Source organism: Octodon degus, unplaced genomic scaffold, assembly GCF_000260255.1.
Source record: "Octodon degus isolate 3935 unplaced genomic scaffold, OctDeg1.0 scaffold00044, whole genome shotgun sequence".
Lineage (NCBI taxonomy): Eukaryota > Metazoa > Chordata > Mammalia > Rodentia > Octodontidae > Octodon > Octodon degus.
This window is the reverse complement of record NW_004524620.1, coordinates 400,124-416,986: the sequence shown is the minus strand read 5'-3', so window position 1 is coordinate 416,986 and position 16,863 is coordinate 400,124. Positions and strand designations below refer to the sequence as shown.

General features: G+C 42.4%; 1 protein-coding gene across 5 annotated transcripts in view; it reads right to left on the bottom strand.

The window, feature by feature from the left end:
- Nucleotides 1-16,863, bottom strand: part of Kdm4c (lysine demethylase 4C) — a 461,014-nt gene that overhangs the window by 436,370 nt on the left and 7,781 nt on the right. For 2 of the 5 annotated variants that reach the window (XM_004631706.2, XM_023715829.1), the window contains exon 2: nt 56-216. In XM_004631706.2, coding sequence (XP_004631763.1) covers nt 56-199 — 144 coding nt within the window. In that variant the 5' untranslated portion in view covers nt 200-216. Of the gene's footprint in view, nt 1-55; nt 217-2,764; nt 2,786-11,197; nt 11,240-16,863 lie in introns of those variants that run through there. The other 3 variants (XM_023715827.1, XM_023715828.1, XM_023715830.1) reach the window with 3 other exon arrangements.

Here is a 16,863-nt window from a genome sequence, read left to right as displayed (position 1 = left end):
AAAAAAATAAAAAAATAAAGGCCAAATGATCTTTTTGTGACCCAAGCATAATCACCTTGGCAAGACCGGCTCGGTGAGCTCCTTTAGATTCCATGTATGCGAGGTATTTGTTGAACTCCCGGAATTCCTCCATAGAGGGTCTGAAGGTCATGATCTTACAGCTGGGGTTCAAGGGACTCTCTGCCTCCACCACCTCCATGATAACTAGGTCAGCCTCTGTAGAAAAGAGGATACAGTCGTCAGTACTGAATCAGTATGCTCAAGATTAGGTCCCCTCTCTCCCAAATAGCACATAAGCTCACTCAAGAGGAACTCTGCTCTTTTTGTTACTCAAAACCCCCCTCCATCACTCCTAGGAAGATCCTCACATCCCCTCCTAACCTTCCAACAAGTCATCGGCAACCAAGCTCTTATTCCTGGCACTCAATCACTAACCTGGCTCTCCCACCAGCTTCCTCAAAATCCTTCAGAATAAAACTGAATTGTCCAACATTTCAAGTTCACCAGAAATGCCACTGCTATGTTTCAAAAAGCTGTCACGCATACAAACACTTGTGGGAAGGTCTTGTCCAAGTTCAGTAGAGGATGCTCAACATCCCCACCCAGAGTTGACTCAGCTGTGCTTCCAGCTTTTTGGAACACACCTTTCTGTGACAAATTATATACCAATCATTCAGCAAAACCACTAGGCACAAGCCTAAAAGTCTGGAGACAGAAGAGGGAAAGCTATCTCTTCCAACTTCCAAGCTCACTGCTGAGACTGAACAAAATTCAATCACATACACAGAAGCTAGGTATGGTGGCACACACCTGTAAACCCAGTGTCTGGAAGGCTGAGGCAGAAGGATCACCATGAGTTTGAGGCTAGCATAGCCTATATAGTAAGTTCAAGTCCAGCCTGAACTACTACATAGTGAGAGACCCTGTCTCAAAAAAGAAAAGAAAAATATACAAAAGAAGGACCAACCAACACTTCCCGGCTGAGTAAAACCTTGTTGCTCCTTTTGTAACATGTATTAGAAGTATAGAAGCTGGTCAGTCAAGAGAAAGAACTTCAGGCATTAGAGTTACGTGGAAATACTGCAGAGAGAGAGGAGTCTTATGTCCGGAGCTTAGAAGTGAATGTTATAGGAGCAGTGTCACAGTACAGGAGTAGGGTCAAGTGCACAGCTCACACCTATAATCTCAGCATTTGGCAAGAGGACTGTAAATTCAAACCCAGCCTGGGCAATTTATATGGTGGACAGGATTGTGACTTTAAGCTAGCTTGGAGTACATTGTGAGTATAAGGCCAGTCTGGACTATATACCTATCTCAAAAAATATGAACAAGGGCCAGCCAGATAGCTCAGCGGATTAAAGTACCTGCTTAGGCAGATGTAGGGGCCCGGGGTTTGATCCCCAGCGTGCCATGCCGAACCCACCCCCAAGGTACACTGAGACGGCAATTGAGACTGGGTATGGTGGCGTGTGCCTGTAGTCCCAGCTCTTGGGACGCTGAAAAACAGGAAGGATCACTACAAGTCCGATCTCTGTAGTGAGACCATGTAGACCTTGTACTAAAAATAAATAAATACTAAAAAAAAAATGAACAAATCGTATCTTGCTACAAAAACATGAACCTAATCTTGCTGTTAATGAGTAGGATGATTCCCATGTGTACCAAGCAGCCAGACACAAGTAAGCAAAGGTAGGAAACACTAGAGTGGCTGCCTCAAAAAAGTCCCAGTCTATACCACCTCCAGATTGGGTAAAAGATCTAGTGTCTGACAATAAACCACGTATCCTCTTAAAACAACATGGTCCTTTTATTTATTCATTTGCACTGAGCTACATCCCTGGATCTTAATTTTTTTATTTTGAGATACAGCCTAAATTGCCCAGGCTAAGCCCAAATATGTGACCCTTCTATCTCAGTCTCCACAGCACTGGGAATACAAGCAGTGCCGTATTCCATACCTGATTCCTTTTTTCCTCCTTTTAATAATTACATCTGCCTGACAGGTAAATAGGCAGGTGAAAAACTACAGTAGGTAAAAGGGGAAAGACATGTTATAATCAGCAGTTAAAAGCAGATGGCGATGTGGTCTTCATTTAAACGTTTACAGGAGCATGCAGCTTACAATGCACCTGTATGGAGCTGGAGCTGTGTACAAAAATTACAGTGTGCCACCCCTTAGGAGAAAATTACCCCTTAAGAGAAAATTATCTGCAGAAAGATACATTAACCAATATACAGAAGAAAAGAGTCTAATTTTCTTTGCCACAGAAACGGAGCATGCAAAAAGAGAAAACCTTGCAGGCTACTTCCCTGCCAGCCTCCCTACACACAAACAGATACACATCAAATCCTCCACATACAGAATAAAACTCACATTAAATAGAATAAGCACAGTTCTATGGAAACATCCAAACCCCGCCCTTGCTTTCCTACTGCAGCCTCATCCACCATCAATGTCCTCCTGACAGCAGCCGTGTAGGCCTGGTTCTAGCCATGGTGAACCTTCGGCACACAGGCAGCAGCAGGCACGCTAGCCAAGTCACCCCAGCATCACTCCAGCAGCCAAAATCAGGTAGCAGTGTACACTGCGGCAGTGCACATGCTGGCAAGGAGCAGCAGCACCAGGAATGACACTGAAGCCGCAACTCGTTAGTTGCAACCCCTCCAAGCTTTCAAGTAGCCAATACGAGGGTATATATGTGTCTGGCAGTTAATTTTAATAACACAAGACTTTAGTTTTGAGGCCAGGTATGGTAGTGCATACCTCTAATCTCAGCACTTGGGAAGCTGAGGCAGGAAGATCACCATAAGTTCAAGGCCAGCCTGAAATCCTGTCTTTAAAAAAAAAAAAAAATATTACGCTTTGAGTTTTCTTATGAAAAATTGCAATTTAATATCTAAGATTTAGCAAAGAGATGTTCTAATTAAGAGACCAAGATTCTTTGTAAATAGGATATCATGTCTGCATTTTGTACAGCAAATAAGCACTGAGAAGAGGGTATGCAATGTGTTAATTATTGAAACTGTCGTACCAATTTGATTTGAAACTGTCTCATTGCTATACATGTCTCTCAATGAAATTATGGGAAAAAGGAGACCAAGATTCTGTTGTGCTGTACACCTGGCATATTTGAATCTGTGGCATCATATTTGTTTGTGAAGAATTTATGAAAAGAGCAAAGATATTTATATTATATATTTGCTTGGACTAGCTGTGATTTCAGCCGAAGCCCCCCCAAAAAAAATGCACTCAGATGTTTTTTTTCAGAGCAAGACAAAAGCTGGAGGCCAGTGGAACACTGCCCCCTTGTGCTAGTGGTCAGCAAATTCAAGCAGAACCCTAGCTAAGAATCACTGGCATAGACTATTATTTTGGGAAATAGCCAATCCTTCAGTGTTAATAGTGTTAGCTATTTTTGGTAGAGCGACAGATTTTTACAGTGGTACCTTATTTCATGAACTTAATTGTTTCCACGATCCTGGTCTCAAAAATTGGATGAGCCCTACAGGCTCTGCCCCCGTGGAATGGTGAGATGGCGACTAAAATAGGTTGTGGTGGCCTGTGCCTATAATCCCAGCGCTTGGGAGGCTGAAAATAGGAGAATCACTACAATTCTGATCTACGTAGTGAGAACCTATAGACCTTGTACTAAATACATAAAAAAAAAAAAAAATTAGATGAGAACCAAATCAAAGTTAATGCAATGCTGACCTTATGGGGGAATCTGATTTGGTTCTTGTCCAATTTGCTTTGTAGTAAGAATCATAGAAAGAATTGTCCAGTTCCTTAAATGTTTCAATAAGCTAAAATACTTTCCATTAATGAAGAATAAGTCCTGCATTCATATAAATACTTCCATTTTTATGAAAATATTTTACCTTACTGTACAGGAAAATAATCTACTCTCCTTATTCTAATATCTTTGTTCACAAAAAGGAAATAGGCAAACTCCTGCCAAATCTATCTTACTATGTATCCTGCTTTACTTTGCACCCTTGGGTCTCTGGCTCTCATTCTCCTATTTAAACCATCTGTGAAACTATAATAAATTGATGGCTCTCATTAGTATTCGTCCCTTCAACGGGGCCTACCACAGAACTGATCTGTGCTACTAACCGTCTCTAAAGAAAACACCCCAGGACCTACAATAAAGCCCAGCCCCTGGGAGATGCAGCACTCACCAACTTTGCAGATAATGCATTAAGCTAGAGCAGCTAGGGCAAACCCATGGCACACATGTACTGTGTTTTTCTTTTAAGGCAAAAGATGTTAATGTATGAGTTGTTCGTTCTAATAAAACCTCAGTGTTCAGGTTTAATTGCAGTGTTGGCAGCTTGCAATAAATAAAGAGGGCTTTAGGTTGCAGTTTCTAGGAGGTTCGCTACCCCTGGGCTAGAGAAAGGATGAGCCAAGGCACACCATCTGGCTGAGTTTAGAAGCAAATGTGATCTTGGCCTCCTCCACAGTTCTTTGCAAGGCCCTGCCCATGCCCAGAGCTCACTCTCTCCAAACCTCAGGCACCACCCCTTTCCTACAGAGACAGTTTTAAAAGGTGCTACACTCTGCTCTACTCTGGTTCCCGAATAAAACTTCAGCCAGGGCTAAGCCTAGGCCTCACCTGAGATGGAACTCTGGCCTTCCTGCTCTAACACTGCAGCTGTCTTGTCTGGGGTCTCAATAAGCCAAGCAGCCTTCTCCACTGCAGGCTGCTTTGGTTGATCATCACTTTGTGTCAACCCATGTGCCCCAAAAAGACATAGCCATACCTAACCCTTAACATTTGAAAAATCTACCTTGTTTAAAAACAAGCTCTCCATAGATACATTCAAGATGCAGTCAGGCAGGGCAGACCCTAGTTCAACATTACTGCTGGCCCTTAAGAAGCGAGGATTACAGCAGCACAATTTATAATTGTTAAATCTTGAAAACAGCCCAAATGCCCATCACCAAAAATGATTAAAGAAGTGTAGTTTTTTATACAGTGGAGTACTACGCTGCCATAGAGGATATACTTAAGACATTTCTAGGAAAATGGAATCACCCCAAGACCACACTTTAAATGAAAGGAATCACACACACATGCTCAAATATGGCACAGCTGTCTTACTTCGGCAGCACAGACACAAAGATGGCATGGTTTCTCTGGTGTGAGAAATTGAAAGTGTAAATAAGGAACAAAATATGTAACAGATATGGTGAAACAGGATGAAATGTTCAAATGAGAAAGGGAACTAGTGAGGAGGTAGGGGAAGGGACAAGAAAAGAAAAACAAACAAAGCTTTTAACAAATAAGTAGAAAAGAAGAGTGGAGGGGAGGGAAAGGGAAAAGAATTAAGACGTACCATGGATAGAAACAAACTCCATAGGATGAAAATCATTTTCTCTAGATTCTCTAGGACAGCACAGGCCTACTGACACCTTGAATTTTGACTTCCAAGACTCCAGAACTGTGAGAGTAAAACTTTTCTCATTCTAAGCCATTCAACTTCGTGGTAAGTTGTTACAGCAGCCCTACCAAGCTAATAGAGGGAGATTGAAAGCCAGTCCCACGTGTGGCTTGGTGTAAAGGCCCTGGGTTCAATACCCAGAGCCGGTGCAGAAAAACAACTCTGCATTATCCACTGGCTCATCTATCCAAGTTCTGAACTACAGCAGGGCTCCAAAGGCTGCCCTTTCCCGCCATCACAGGACCCCACACCCTGGGGCCCTAATTTGGAAGACAACACAGCAAAGAAAAGCCTTTTTTCCCTGACCTCATGTGTCCCAGTCAGGCCCCACTGTTCTCCTCAGGCCCAATCAGCTTTCCATTAATGTTCTGATCACCAGCAGATCTTGTTCCACTGGCCTACAGAGACCTGAGCAGGAACAGAAAAGTGGACTTGGGAAAGGGATCCTGGGACAGAGGAGGCATGGAAGCAAATGACTGCAGGTGACAGAGTCTACGATGGGTCCCAGAAGACTGCTGCACTGAAGTGGAAATGTAAATTCTCTCCATCCGCCTACAATGGCCAGTCCTCCATCCTGATCACAGCCCTCTGTACCCTTGATGGATAGAAACAAGCAGCAGGCATCATTCTGGGCACACTGAGCAAAGCTTCCCTTCTCTCGGTCACCACTAATGCAGCCTGGTTAACAGGCCCACAGTGCTCATCAGGGAACCAGTAAGAGCCCAGCACAGGTGTGCACAGGGTGTGGGAACCAGCAACAAGGCCCCGACCACTCACTCTTAGCTCTATATAGCAAGACCACTCCTTGCCCAAGCCAGACTATCCTCGGACCTAGATTTCATTTTCCTTACATGAAATGCTTATATAGTCATCTCACAAGTTAATGACGGGCTCTGTTCTCCATCAGTAAAATGGGTAATGCTACCTACCCAACCACATTATGAATTTAGCACACTGCTAGCTTATAATGACATCCATGTGCTGCTGTTTAAAAAAAAAAAAAAGAGGACTACTCAAATTATACCTCTTCAATTAGCCTCTTCCTCATGCTACTAACTGCACATGCTCAAATCTTGCCCACACTTTTTTTTTTTTTTTTTTTTTTTTTTTTTGAGACAGGATTTCACTATACAGGTTAGGATGGCCTTGAATTTCAGCATGTAGCCCAAACTAGTCGCAAGCTCACAGTGATCCTCCTGCCTCAGCTTCCAGAGTGCTGGGATCAGAGAGGCGCACCACCATGTCCAGTGCTCCCAGGCCATTTTTTAAATTTCCCTCTCTACTATATGCCCTTCTGGATCCACTACTCTACAGCCATCTCTCCCTGACTCTCACAGACAAACCCTAAATGAGAACGGCCTTCACTCATTCTGTGCAGTTCACCTCTCTCTGTCTTCACCCACACTGCAATCTGCTATCTTCTTCCACCAGTGCACTGAAATTACTTTGACACAGACCATCAATGACTGTTCAATTGCTACACACTACATGCTGTTTCAGTCCTCTAACCAACCACTCTGCAACCTCTAAAACTAGACACATTCTCCTGGCACAGCTTTTGTGAGTGCCGAGACCCTAACCTCACTCACTCACTCTCTAATGGTCATGCCACCATCTGGAAACCCACCTTTCCAGGCTCTTCACCAGCCAATTTCTTCCGGCTCCCCCAAGACAGATACTATAGGAAATTTCATCTGCCCTGGCCTAAACTCTCTTATCATTATCTCAGAAATCTAAGTGCCTGTTTGGCAAACGATTTAGAGATGAATGTTGTGTCAACAGAGACAATACTGAATCTAAAGCTTAACAAGGGTACAATGGTATCCTTCCTCCAAACTCTGCTGCTCCGGACCAGCCTCATTCCTGGTACAGTCAACCCATATATAGTCTAGCTGGCGCTTTGGTGGCCAGCCCAGATCTGAGCTAAACCTCAAAGAGTTTACAAGTGCAGACAGCAGTAAGTAACAGAGCTGGGGAGACAGCTCCGTAGAACAAGCGCTTGCCTGGAAGCGTAAGGTCCTGAGTTCAAACCCCGGTACTGGGAAAAAAAAAAAGTTAACTGGTGGGTTATTCCAGCTCCAGTGCTCAAGAAAAGGACAGCACAGAGCACCAGTGGAGCCTTTAGAACTGAGTGTGACATTCTAGCAGGCTAAGGCAGAGTAGAGCATGAGGAAGGGACTAACACAATGCAAGCCACCTTCCTCTGCAAGGCCCATTTCAGAATCTCAGAGGCCATCCTGAGCTCTACCCTCCCTCTCGTGCCCCCCACCCAAGTTGTGACCACTGCTGTGTAAACTTCCTAAGCGGCCTTTTATAGCTAGTTTTTAGTTTCTATAATGTTACTTTCTGTATTAATTTTCTAGCTGCTGAGACAAAACACCCAAAACCCACAAGTTAAAGGAGAAAAGGTTTATTTGGCTCACAGTCTGTAAATGTTTCAGTCTACGGTCAGCCAGACCAAGGCAGGATAGCATAGCACAGGGGCATCGCAGAGGACAGCAAAAACAAGTGGTAAACTACAAGTACTAGCAACAAGCCTCTCTGTGCTCAGTATGGTACCCAAGTCACCTGCCATTGGGGCAGTCAACACTCACACCCTTAATCCTTGCAGGGTACCATGAATCAGTCACACACCCCAGATCAGTCATCTCTGAAAAAACCCTACTTATGACTGCATGAGGCTTTGGAGAGATGCCTAGACAAAGCGAGAACACTACCCTAGTCAAACTTAAATTTTTCATTCCTCAGTTACTCTACGAGGCTTTGCTGATCTCCACACTTTTAGTTCAACTTCATCAATTCTAGACATGAAACTGTTCATGTCATTCTTCTCCTAAACCCTGTAATGGTCCACCCCATGCTAATCTGAAAACTGAAGCTTCCATGGCTCTAGCTCCTGCATTCCACCTGGACTCAAAAGACCCTGGAGTGGCTCGCGTCATTCAACATTCCCAAGGGAGCCACACTTCGCTCCTCTGCCGTGTTAGTCACAAGTATGCCACCAGAAGTACTTCTTGTGAATGAGACAGGTGCCATTAAACAGAAACACAAAAAAACAAGACCAGCAAATTAAAATGGTATAACCACAGGCTAAGGGAATATAACCTTGCATCTCTTTTAGGAACAATGTTTCAATACTGCTTCTCTTGCCTTTATGAAACCTGACTACAGCGGTCCCTCACTTACCCTGAGGTTACATTCCAGATACCCTGTAATAAGTGAAAATCAGCCAAGGAGCAACGTTATAAGCCCTTCCCACATTCTTATAAACCTTCCTCACACTTTTAAAAACACTTTTAATGTTCTTACCCATTTTCTAAACTCGTAAACCTATGGAATTTTAACAGTATACTGTATGATACTGCAAAATCCCACAACATAGCGAAAAGTTCACAATAAATAATTTACATTATTTTTTTCAAAACTTGTTAAACAAGCAAGGGACTACTGTAGTAGTCCAAATAGTGACTGGAACTTTGCTTTCGTAATAAGATCATTGACACAAAGTGCTGAGCCTGGGTAGGTCCACGCCTACAGAGATGGAGTAGAAACAACCAATACTACACACTATCATATCACTTATCTGAGCTGGTTCAGTCACTCTCCCACGAAGCCAACGAGTGGGGAACAGACAACACAATGAGGGCAAGAGCAGTCACTGTCTGCTTTTTGTACATGCAGAGAATGGGAGAAGTAGAAAGAGGTCAAGAGACTGTGTAGCCCCCAAGAAAGACTAAGCAGAGGTGGCAGAAGGGCAGAAGCAAAGGTGAATCGTCATAGGCTTAATGGGAGTTACGTGGCAGATGCTTTATGTCTACATCTTCATAAGACCATAGAGTCCGGAGAGCTGAGACCTACTTTGCAAAAGACAATATAGATAATGATTTAAATCTGAAGAGACTTGACCTCAGAACTAGGCAGAAGTGAGAAAGGTAAAAATCTACGAAGTATCCTTCTTTCTGAAATACATCTGACAGTCTATCTCTGAGCAATATTTCTAACACCCTTCCTGCTCTCTGGATCACATCTGAGATGGTGTGTTCACAGAACAGACACCATAGCGACTTCCCACTCCTCAGCTCTCAGGCTCAGTGTTAGGAATTTGGACCCTGACTCTTCAGTCTTCCATCTGTAACACGCAAAGCAGCTCCCGACAGCCCTCCTGCAATGGTTTTCTGGGAGACAGCCCTCGGGATCCAACCAAAAGCCTGCTCCAACAGGCTTCAACAGTATTCCACCTAGCACCTAACTCCCAACATCAAATCCCTTTACACTTAAATTAACCAAAGCAGTGTTCATTATCTGTAACTGTATGGCTGACACAATTATGAATCACAACCAGGCCTGATGGCGCATACCCGTTATGCCAGTATTCGGGAGGCTGAGGCTGGAGGATCACCACAAGTTCAACGCCAGCCTGGGCTACATTGGGAGTCAAGGCCAGCCTGCACTACAAAGCAAGACCCCATCCCAAAACAATAACAAGAAAAATCAAATATAAATTTATAACAATGAGAAAGAAACCTGGTGTACAAATACTAAATGTGAGTCAAATAAAGGTTTTATTCATAACTACTTGTACCTCCATCATAATGTTTCTTAATAATCTGTTCTGTGGCATATTTTTTTTTTTTTCTTTTTGAGGCAGGGTCTCACTGTGCAGTTCAGGCTCGCCTTGAACTCACTTTGCAGCTCAGGCTGGTCCTGAACTCACAATGATCCTCCTGTCTCGGCCTCCCGAGTGCTGGGAATACAGGCATGCGCCGCCATACCCGGCTGTTTTGTTTTGTTTTTGACACAGGATCTACCCTATGTAGCCCAAGCTAGCTTCAACCTGTCTATGTAATCCAGGCAGGTCCCAAACTCACAATCCTCCTGCCTTAGCCTCCCAGACTCTATGTGCAGCATTAGGCCCAACACTAACCCCACACTGGGGAGGCTGACAAAAGGATCACTGCAAGGTCAAGGCCAGCCTGACTACACAGGTGGTTCATATTTGTCTCTCTGTCTGTCTCTTTCTCTCTCCCCCCATCCCCAATCTCACACACACACACACACACACACACACACACACACACAAAGAGGAGGAAGAGGAGGAGGAGGAGAAGAAATGGGAGGAGGAAGGGAGGGAAGGAGGAAGGAAGGAAAGAAAGAAGAAATTAATCTGAATGACTCAAAATTCATTTTACAGACTTCAGTGTAATTACTGAATGAGCCATTTATAGCAATATACTCCTACTGGCCTATGACAGAAGCTCTTAACCACCTTCTTTCCCTAATCATCTTTTGCCTGAGCAGATAAGGAATACTATGATTCTCTCTGAAAAAGACCACATATGCCCTCATATAGTAGGGTTTCAAAGCAAGAGATATGATACAGGACATACAATTTATAGGATTATTTCACAATAGTCACGCAGAGTCAAATACAAGAGTATGAGAGCTCTATCCATATACTAGAGACCCCCAAATAATCCAACTAAGGGCCTGGATCCCACGGCAATGTCCTACACAAGTCCCACTGCAGACTTAGAGCCTGTGCCAACGTCCTCCATGAGTTCAGCTGGAGGCCTAGAGCCTATCACGATGTAACATGCAAGTCTGTATCAAGGATATACACTGCAAAGGCCCAAAGGCCAGTGATGGTAGCTGGAAAGTCTGCACCAGATGGATGAAGGACCAGTGCCAGCAGGCTGAGGAATCTGTACTGGAGCAGGAAGCAACACTAAAGGTAAGGATCAGAGCTCACCCAAAAAGAACAGCAGCCATCCTCAGCTACATCAAGGACCTGAGCTCCTCTGACAATGAGAACAGGTGAGTTCCTCGCAGGAAAACCAGTGTGACAAGCTTCTCCAGGAGAATCAACAGCACCTTCTTCTCCCTTCCAGTTTTATTGTGCTATTGACAACAATCCTCAAGTGGGTCTTCCACACCCAGCACCATGTTGATTCAGTTCAGCCTAAGATACAAGGTACCATTAGCTAATCCACCACAACAGCAGATAAACTAACTGAAGTTTAGCAAGTCAACACCATTTCCAATCCAGTTTATACTAGGTGAGTTATTATGATGTAGTGAAAATTAACATAAACAAAAGAATAATGACTACAACATTACTATTCCTTCTACAAAATCTAAGCTGAAGTGTGTGGAATTTTTTAATGTCAAATGCAAATTATAATAGTAAAATATTGGGTGGTAAAAAAATATAGGTGGTAAAAAGATTTGTAAACACAGAAAGATTCTGGCTCATACTGTTTACTGTTTTAATTTTCACTTTATTAAAAAAATAAACAGAAGCTGAAAGTGTTAAATTCCACATTAGCGCATGGTTGCAGGGCTCCTATCTGCAGAATAAGAAAACATATGAAAACTGTGGCTGGAGATATGATTGAGGAAAATTAAAGTCACACTGGCCAGATGTACATATTCCCTAAGGGATAGTTTGAGCCTATTCATACCACCCTTCTGAGATTTCCCACATACGTAAACCATTATTTTACCAGGGGTGGGCCATCCTCTCTAAGACTCTAAATTATCCGTCACAGCTAATGATGTCTTGTCTTCTGCCTACACTTGCTGCCTGACCTGCTTCTAACTGGATAAATATTACCTAAATGGATATACTTGTAATCGTACTAGTTGATCAGTTTTGGCCCTGTCATACCCACCTTGGGATTTTGCTCTGTCAAACTTCCTTTTAGAAGTGGGCTCACTGGCAACCCATTCAGAACCCCTCCTGTCTCTCAGGAACTTGTCTTAATAACCATTCCTTTTCCCCAATAAATTTTCAAATGCTTAAACTCTATTCCTTACAATTCATTCTTCAACTTCAAGAAACATGAACTCAGCATATCAGACATCTACCATGTTGGGAGCTACATTTATTTCCCCTATATCATTTGTAGCTCATACATCAATACACAATGGTAATCTCTGCACTTGGGAAGCTGACGAGAGAGACTGTCAGGCTAGCCTGGGCTACACAATGAGACTCTCAAATAAAATTTAAAAACACAGGCAAATAAATGCACACTTACAAGTACAAAGTAGAAATAAAACATTAAATGTGTCTTTATGACTCATATCTGTAACCAAAATGAAAAGTACTCATTAACTTTCATGAATAACTATACTGTCTTCTAAGCATAAAAATAATCAAAGGTCAAAAATTTGTGACTCAACATAATTATCAACTCCCTTCACCTGAGTCATGAGAAAGTCAATTCAGTAATGGTGCAGCTTGTGTTAAATAAAACTTACAGTGAATATCTGACATCAACAAGGTCTTTGTAGGGCCGGTCAGATAGCTCAGTGGATTAAATACCTTCTTAGGCAGATGCAGGGGCCAGAGATTCCCCTGCCTGCCTTGCTGGCCCCACCCCTGGGGCACGCAGAGACACCGATTGAGACCCGGGACTTGGTGGTGCATGCCTGTAATCCCAGCATTTGGGAGGCTGAAAAGCAGGAAGGATCACTAGAAGTCTGATCTGTGTAGTGAGACCCTGCAGATCCTGTACTAAATACAAATTTTTTTTTTCTAAAAAAAGGTCTTGGGGCCAGGGAGATGGCTCAGTAGAATAAGCATTTGCCTAGCAAGCGCAAGGGTCTGAGTTCAAACCCTGGTTCTGCAAAAAAAAAAAAAAAGGTCTTTATTATGGTTTATCCCTGATTTGGTCACTATTGAAAACTATGTATTTTTTTGTTTTTGTTTTTTTGTTTCGGCGGAACTCAGGCCCTTACACTTGCCTGGTAAGCACTTATTCTACAGAGCCATCTCCCCAGCCCCCAACAATGTATTTTTTAAGGTAGGAGAATCACCTAGAATTCAAGGCCAGCCTGGGCTACACAATGAGTTTAAAGTCAGCCAGAACAACAAAGTGATAAGTGATATGATGTCTCAGAAAAAGAAAAAGAATGAAAGAAAAAAGAAATAACTTACAACTTAAAAAACACTTTGTAATTTTTCTAAGAATATGCTTTTCCTATATTCATTTATTTAGTTTAACCTATATGCTCCCCCCTCCCATCAGTACAATTCCTGCTTGAACAGCTAAGTACAAAAATTAATCATGGGTTACTTTTGATGCAGTTTTGAGATTGTAATGAGAGTTACAGATACTCACTTTATTCTGAGATTACTGAACCCCAAATACCAGGAAACAATAAAGAACAAAACGTAAACAATTTTCTTAGGAAAAGATAATGAATAAATATCAAAATATAACACACAGGGATTGACTACTGAAAGAGCTATAGAGACAAGATTAAAGTAATCCAGGCTGCCACCCTGAGACTCCTCCCATCAACATCCAGCTGAATCAAAGAGAACAATCACTGCATTAATAATAGCTGAGGCAGCTAACAGTTAAGCATTAAGCATGATCAACAGCCAGAAGGTGAACAAACTTACTTAGGGGCACAAAGCTTTAAAAAAGTACATGGGGCTGGGGAGATGGCTCAGTAGGATAAGCACTTGGCTGGCAAACACAAGGATCTGAGTTCAATCCTCGGTTCTGCAAAAAAAAAAAAAAAAAGTACACATACACAACTATAATTGCACCACTAGGAGGTTGAGGCAGGAAGATGAGAGTTTGTGATCACTGTAGGTTATGTATCATTATGAGCCAGCCTGGACTACATAGCAAGATCCTGTTTCAAAACCCAAAAACTCTAAGGTCAAAACTCAGGAGTGCCTGGGGTTTCAGAGAACTGAAAGGGTAGGAAGGAAAAAGGGACAAGTGGGTGCTTGAAGTCGGCTTCCACTCTGCCCTGAGTACAAAAGCCAAAAGTAAAGGCCATGGAGATAGCTCAGCAGTCTAAGCACCTGCTTAGATGAGCACAAGAACGCCTGAGTCCTTCAATCCCAAGTGAGAAAAGGTCACTGGGAGAAGGGAGTTGCCTGTGAAGGGATGATGGGACCCTGGCCCTTCCCCTACTGCAATGTGGTTAGAAATTTCTGCTACCACTCACTGTTCTGATAGTCTATCTCGCTACAGGCCCAAAGGCAAAAGAGCTAAACAATCAGAGAATGAGATCTTTGCAACCTTGGCCAGAATCTGATGACTGACTCAATTTTTCTGTCACAGTGATATGAAGTAACATGTATCGTACAGTATACAGTATACAATGAAAAAAATCATACAAACACTTATAGAGAACTCTATATGGCCAATTTATTTTTGCCTTTTGTTGTCAGGACTGTGTAGGACTGTGCCTTGCTCTGAACTCTCAATCCTACTGCCTCAGTCTCCCAAGAGGTACACTACACCCAACTATGTACAGACATTTAAAATTCACCTCCATATACTGTTAATGGAAAAAAAATGTTCAGAGCAATTAATATTTGGGTAAAATATTACAGAGATGCTGATATAAAACACCTTTCTCTAGAATGCTCTAAAAGAAAGTGTTTAACTGTAGAGCCAAGTATGGTAGTGCATGCCTATAATCCAAGCATTTGGGATGCTGAGGCAGGAGGACTGCTGAAACTTCAAAGCCAATCTGTAAGACTGTTGCAAAAACGAGTGTGGTGGTATGGTGGTGCACACCAGTATCCCAACAATGGGGAGGCTAACAAGAGAATCGAAGCAAGTTCAAAATCAGCCTGGACTCTTGTAATGAGTTCAAATCTAGCCTAAACTGCATAGCAATACCCTGTGTCAAAAAGCAAAAAAAAAAAAAAAAAAGCGGTTGATTAGAGGAAAGGAATGAGCTGAAGGCCAACTATAATAAAATATACTATTTTATCATTTACATCTTAATTTTGTACCTTAATTCTATGCCTTGCTTGCCTATTCAAAAAGAAAAAATAAAATACATGCTATATGAATTATAAGCTATTTTTAAACAGAAAAAAAAATTAAAATTGTGGAGCGGAGGATGTACCTCAAGGGTATAATATGTCCTTCCCATGCGTAAGGCCCTAGGTTCAATCTCCACCACCCACCCCATCCCCCAAAAAAAAGGCTGGAGATACAGCTCAGCAGTCAAGCACCCCTGGATTAAATTCCCAGAACAATCAATCAAGAAAGGTCATGAAGAGGGAACCAAAGTTTAGGAATTTATCTTTTTTGTGGTATGCGTGATTGAACCCAGGCATTCTGCTCTGAGCTACCCCCTCAACTCTTGCTTTTTATTTTGAGACAGGGACTCACTAAGTCACCAAGTAGTCCAGGCAAGGCTTGAACTTGAAATCTTCCTGCCTCAGCCACGTAAGTGCTGAGATTACAGGTGTGCAACAGCATGCCCAACTCTTGTTTAGTCTCGTTCAACATAAGAGAATGTATAGCCAGGAAACCATATTCTGATGAGCAGAGTTGAACAGTACAATGTTCAGTGAGAACAGCCCTTTTGCTAAATGCTTACATTTTTTCCTACCATTTTGCTAGCAAAACTTATACGAGAAGCCATCAATATTTCATGGTGCAACCAAACAGTACACAGCCTTCCTTCCGGGGGTTCTGGAAAGAAAGAGACCACTGCTGAGAAATAGCTTTCACAGTGCAGTGAGCCAGCACCTTCCCCTGCCAGGCTCCTTGTCTAACAAACACTTGGGTATGTGCTTCCACTCACACTATCATTGCTAGAATTTTGGTTTCTGACTTATGGAGAAAACAAAACTGATGAAAAGCCAGTCTTACAATAAAATGACTGACCACATATCCGGAAGGAGCTCAGCCAAGTTGGGTGGAAGAATGATGCTATCAGTGCAGCAGACAAATTTGCCAGATAAAACTGGAGAGGCATGTCTTGTTTCTCCCTAGATCTTAGCAACCCTCCTTCGGGGAACTATGACCTGAAACCAGACCAGAACTTCTAAGAAGGACTAGCTTTCAGTCATAGTCATTTCTTTAAAGGCAACAGTGGGGATGTGGTATTTACAGCTGTATTTTGTACATCCTATGAGATAATAATGATGAAACAGCGACTACGGGTCAATCAACAAGTTGATGGAAAAGAAACCTTTTGCTTATTCAGTATTACCTTAGAGCTCTGCTGTTTTAACTACAGTCCTACCCAAATTGGTGGACTATTATCTATATAGAAAATATTAGTATACAGTAAGATAGCACTGTCTTGTGAAATGTTCCTTTCAAATTTTATATACGAACTCATGTGTGTGGTGGGTCATGATGGTTAAAATGTGTTTCTTATTTGTGTCCTGCCTTATGCTTTAACTTTTTCACATATAGAGTAGTCATTAATTTATTCAACCGGGGTGGTGATGTCTGCCAATAATTCCAGAACTGTCTAGGAGACTGTCTCAGGAAGGAGGACTGTAAATTCTAGCCCAACCTTGCCAATTTAGTGACTTAACAAGATCCTTCTTCAAAATAAAAAAACTGTAAAAAGCTGGATATGTAGCCCAGTGCAAAGGCAGTAGGTTCAATCCCCATACCAAAACATACATAT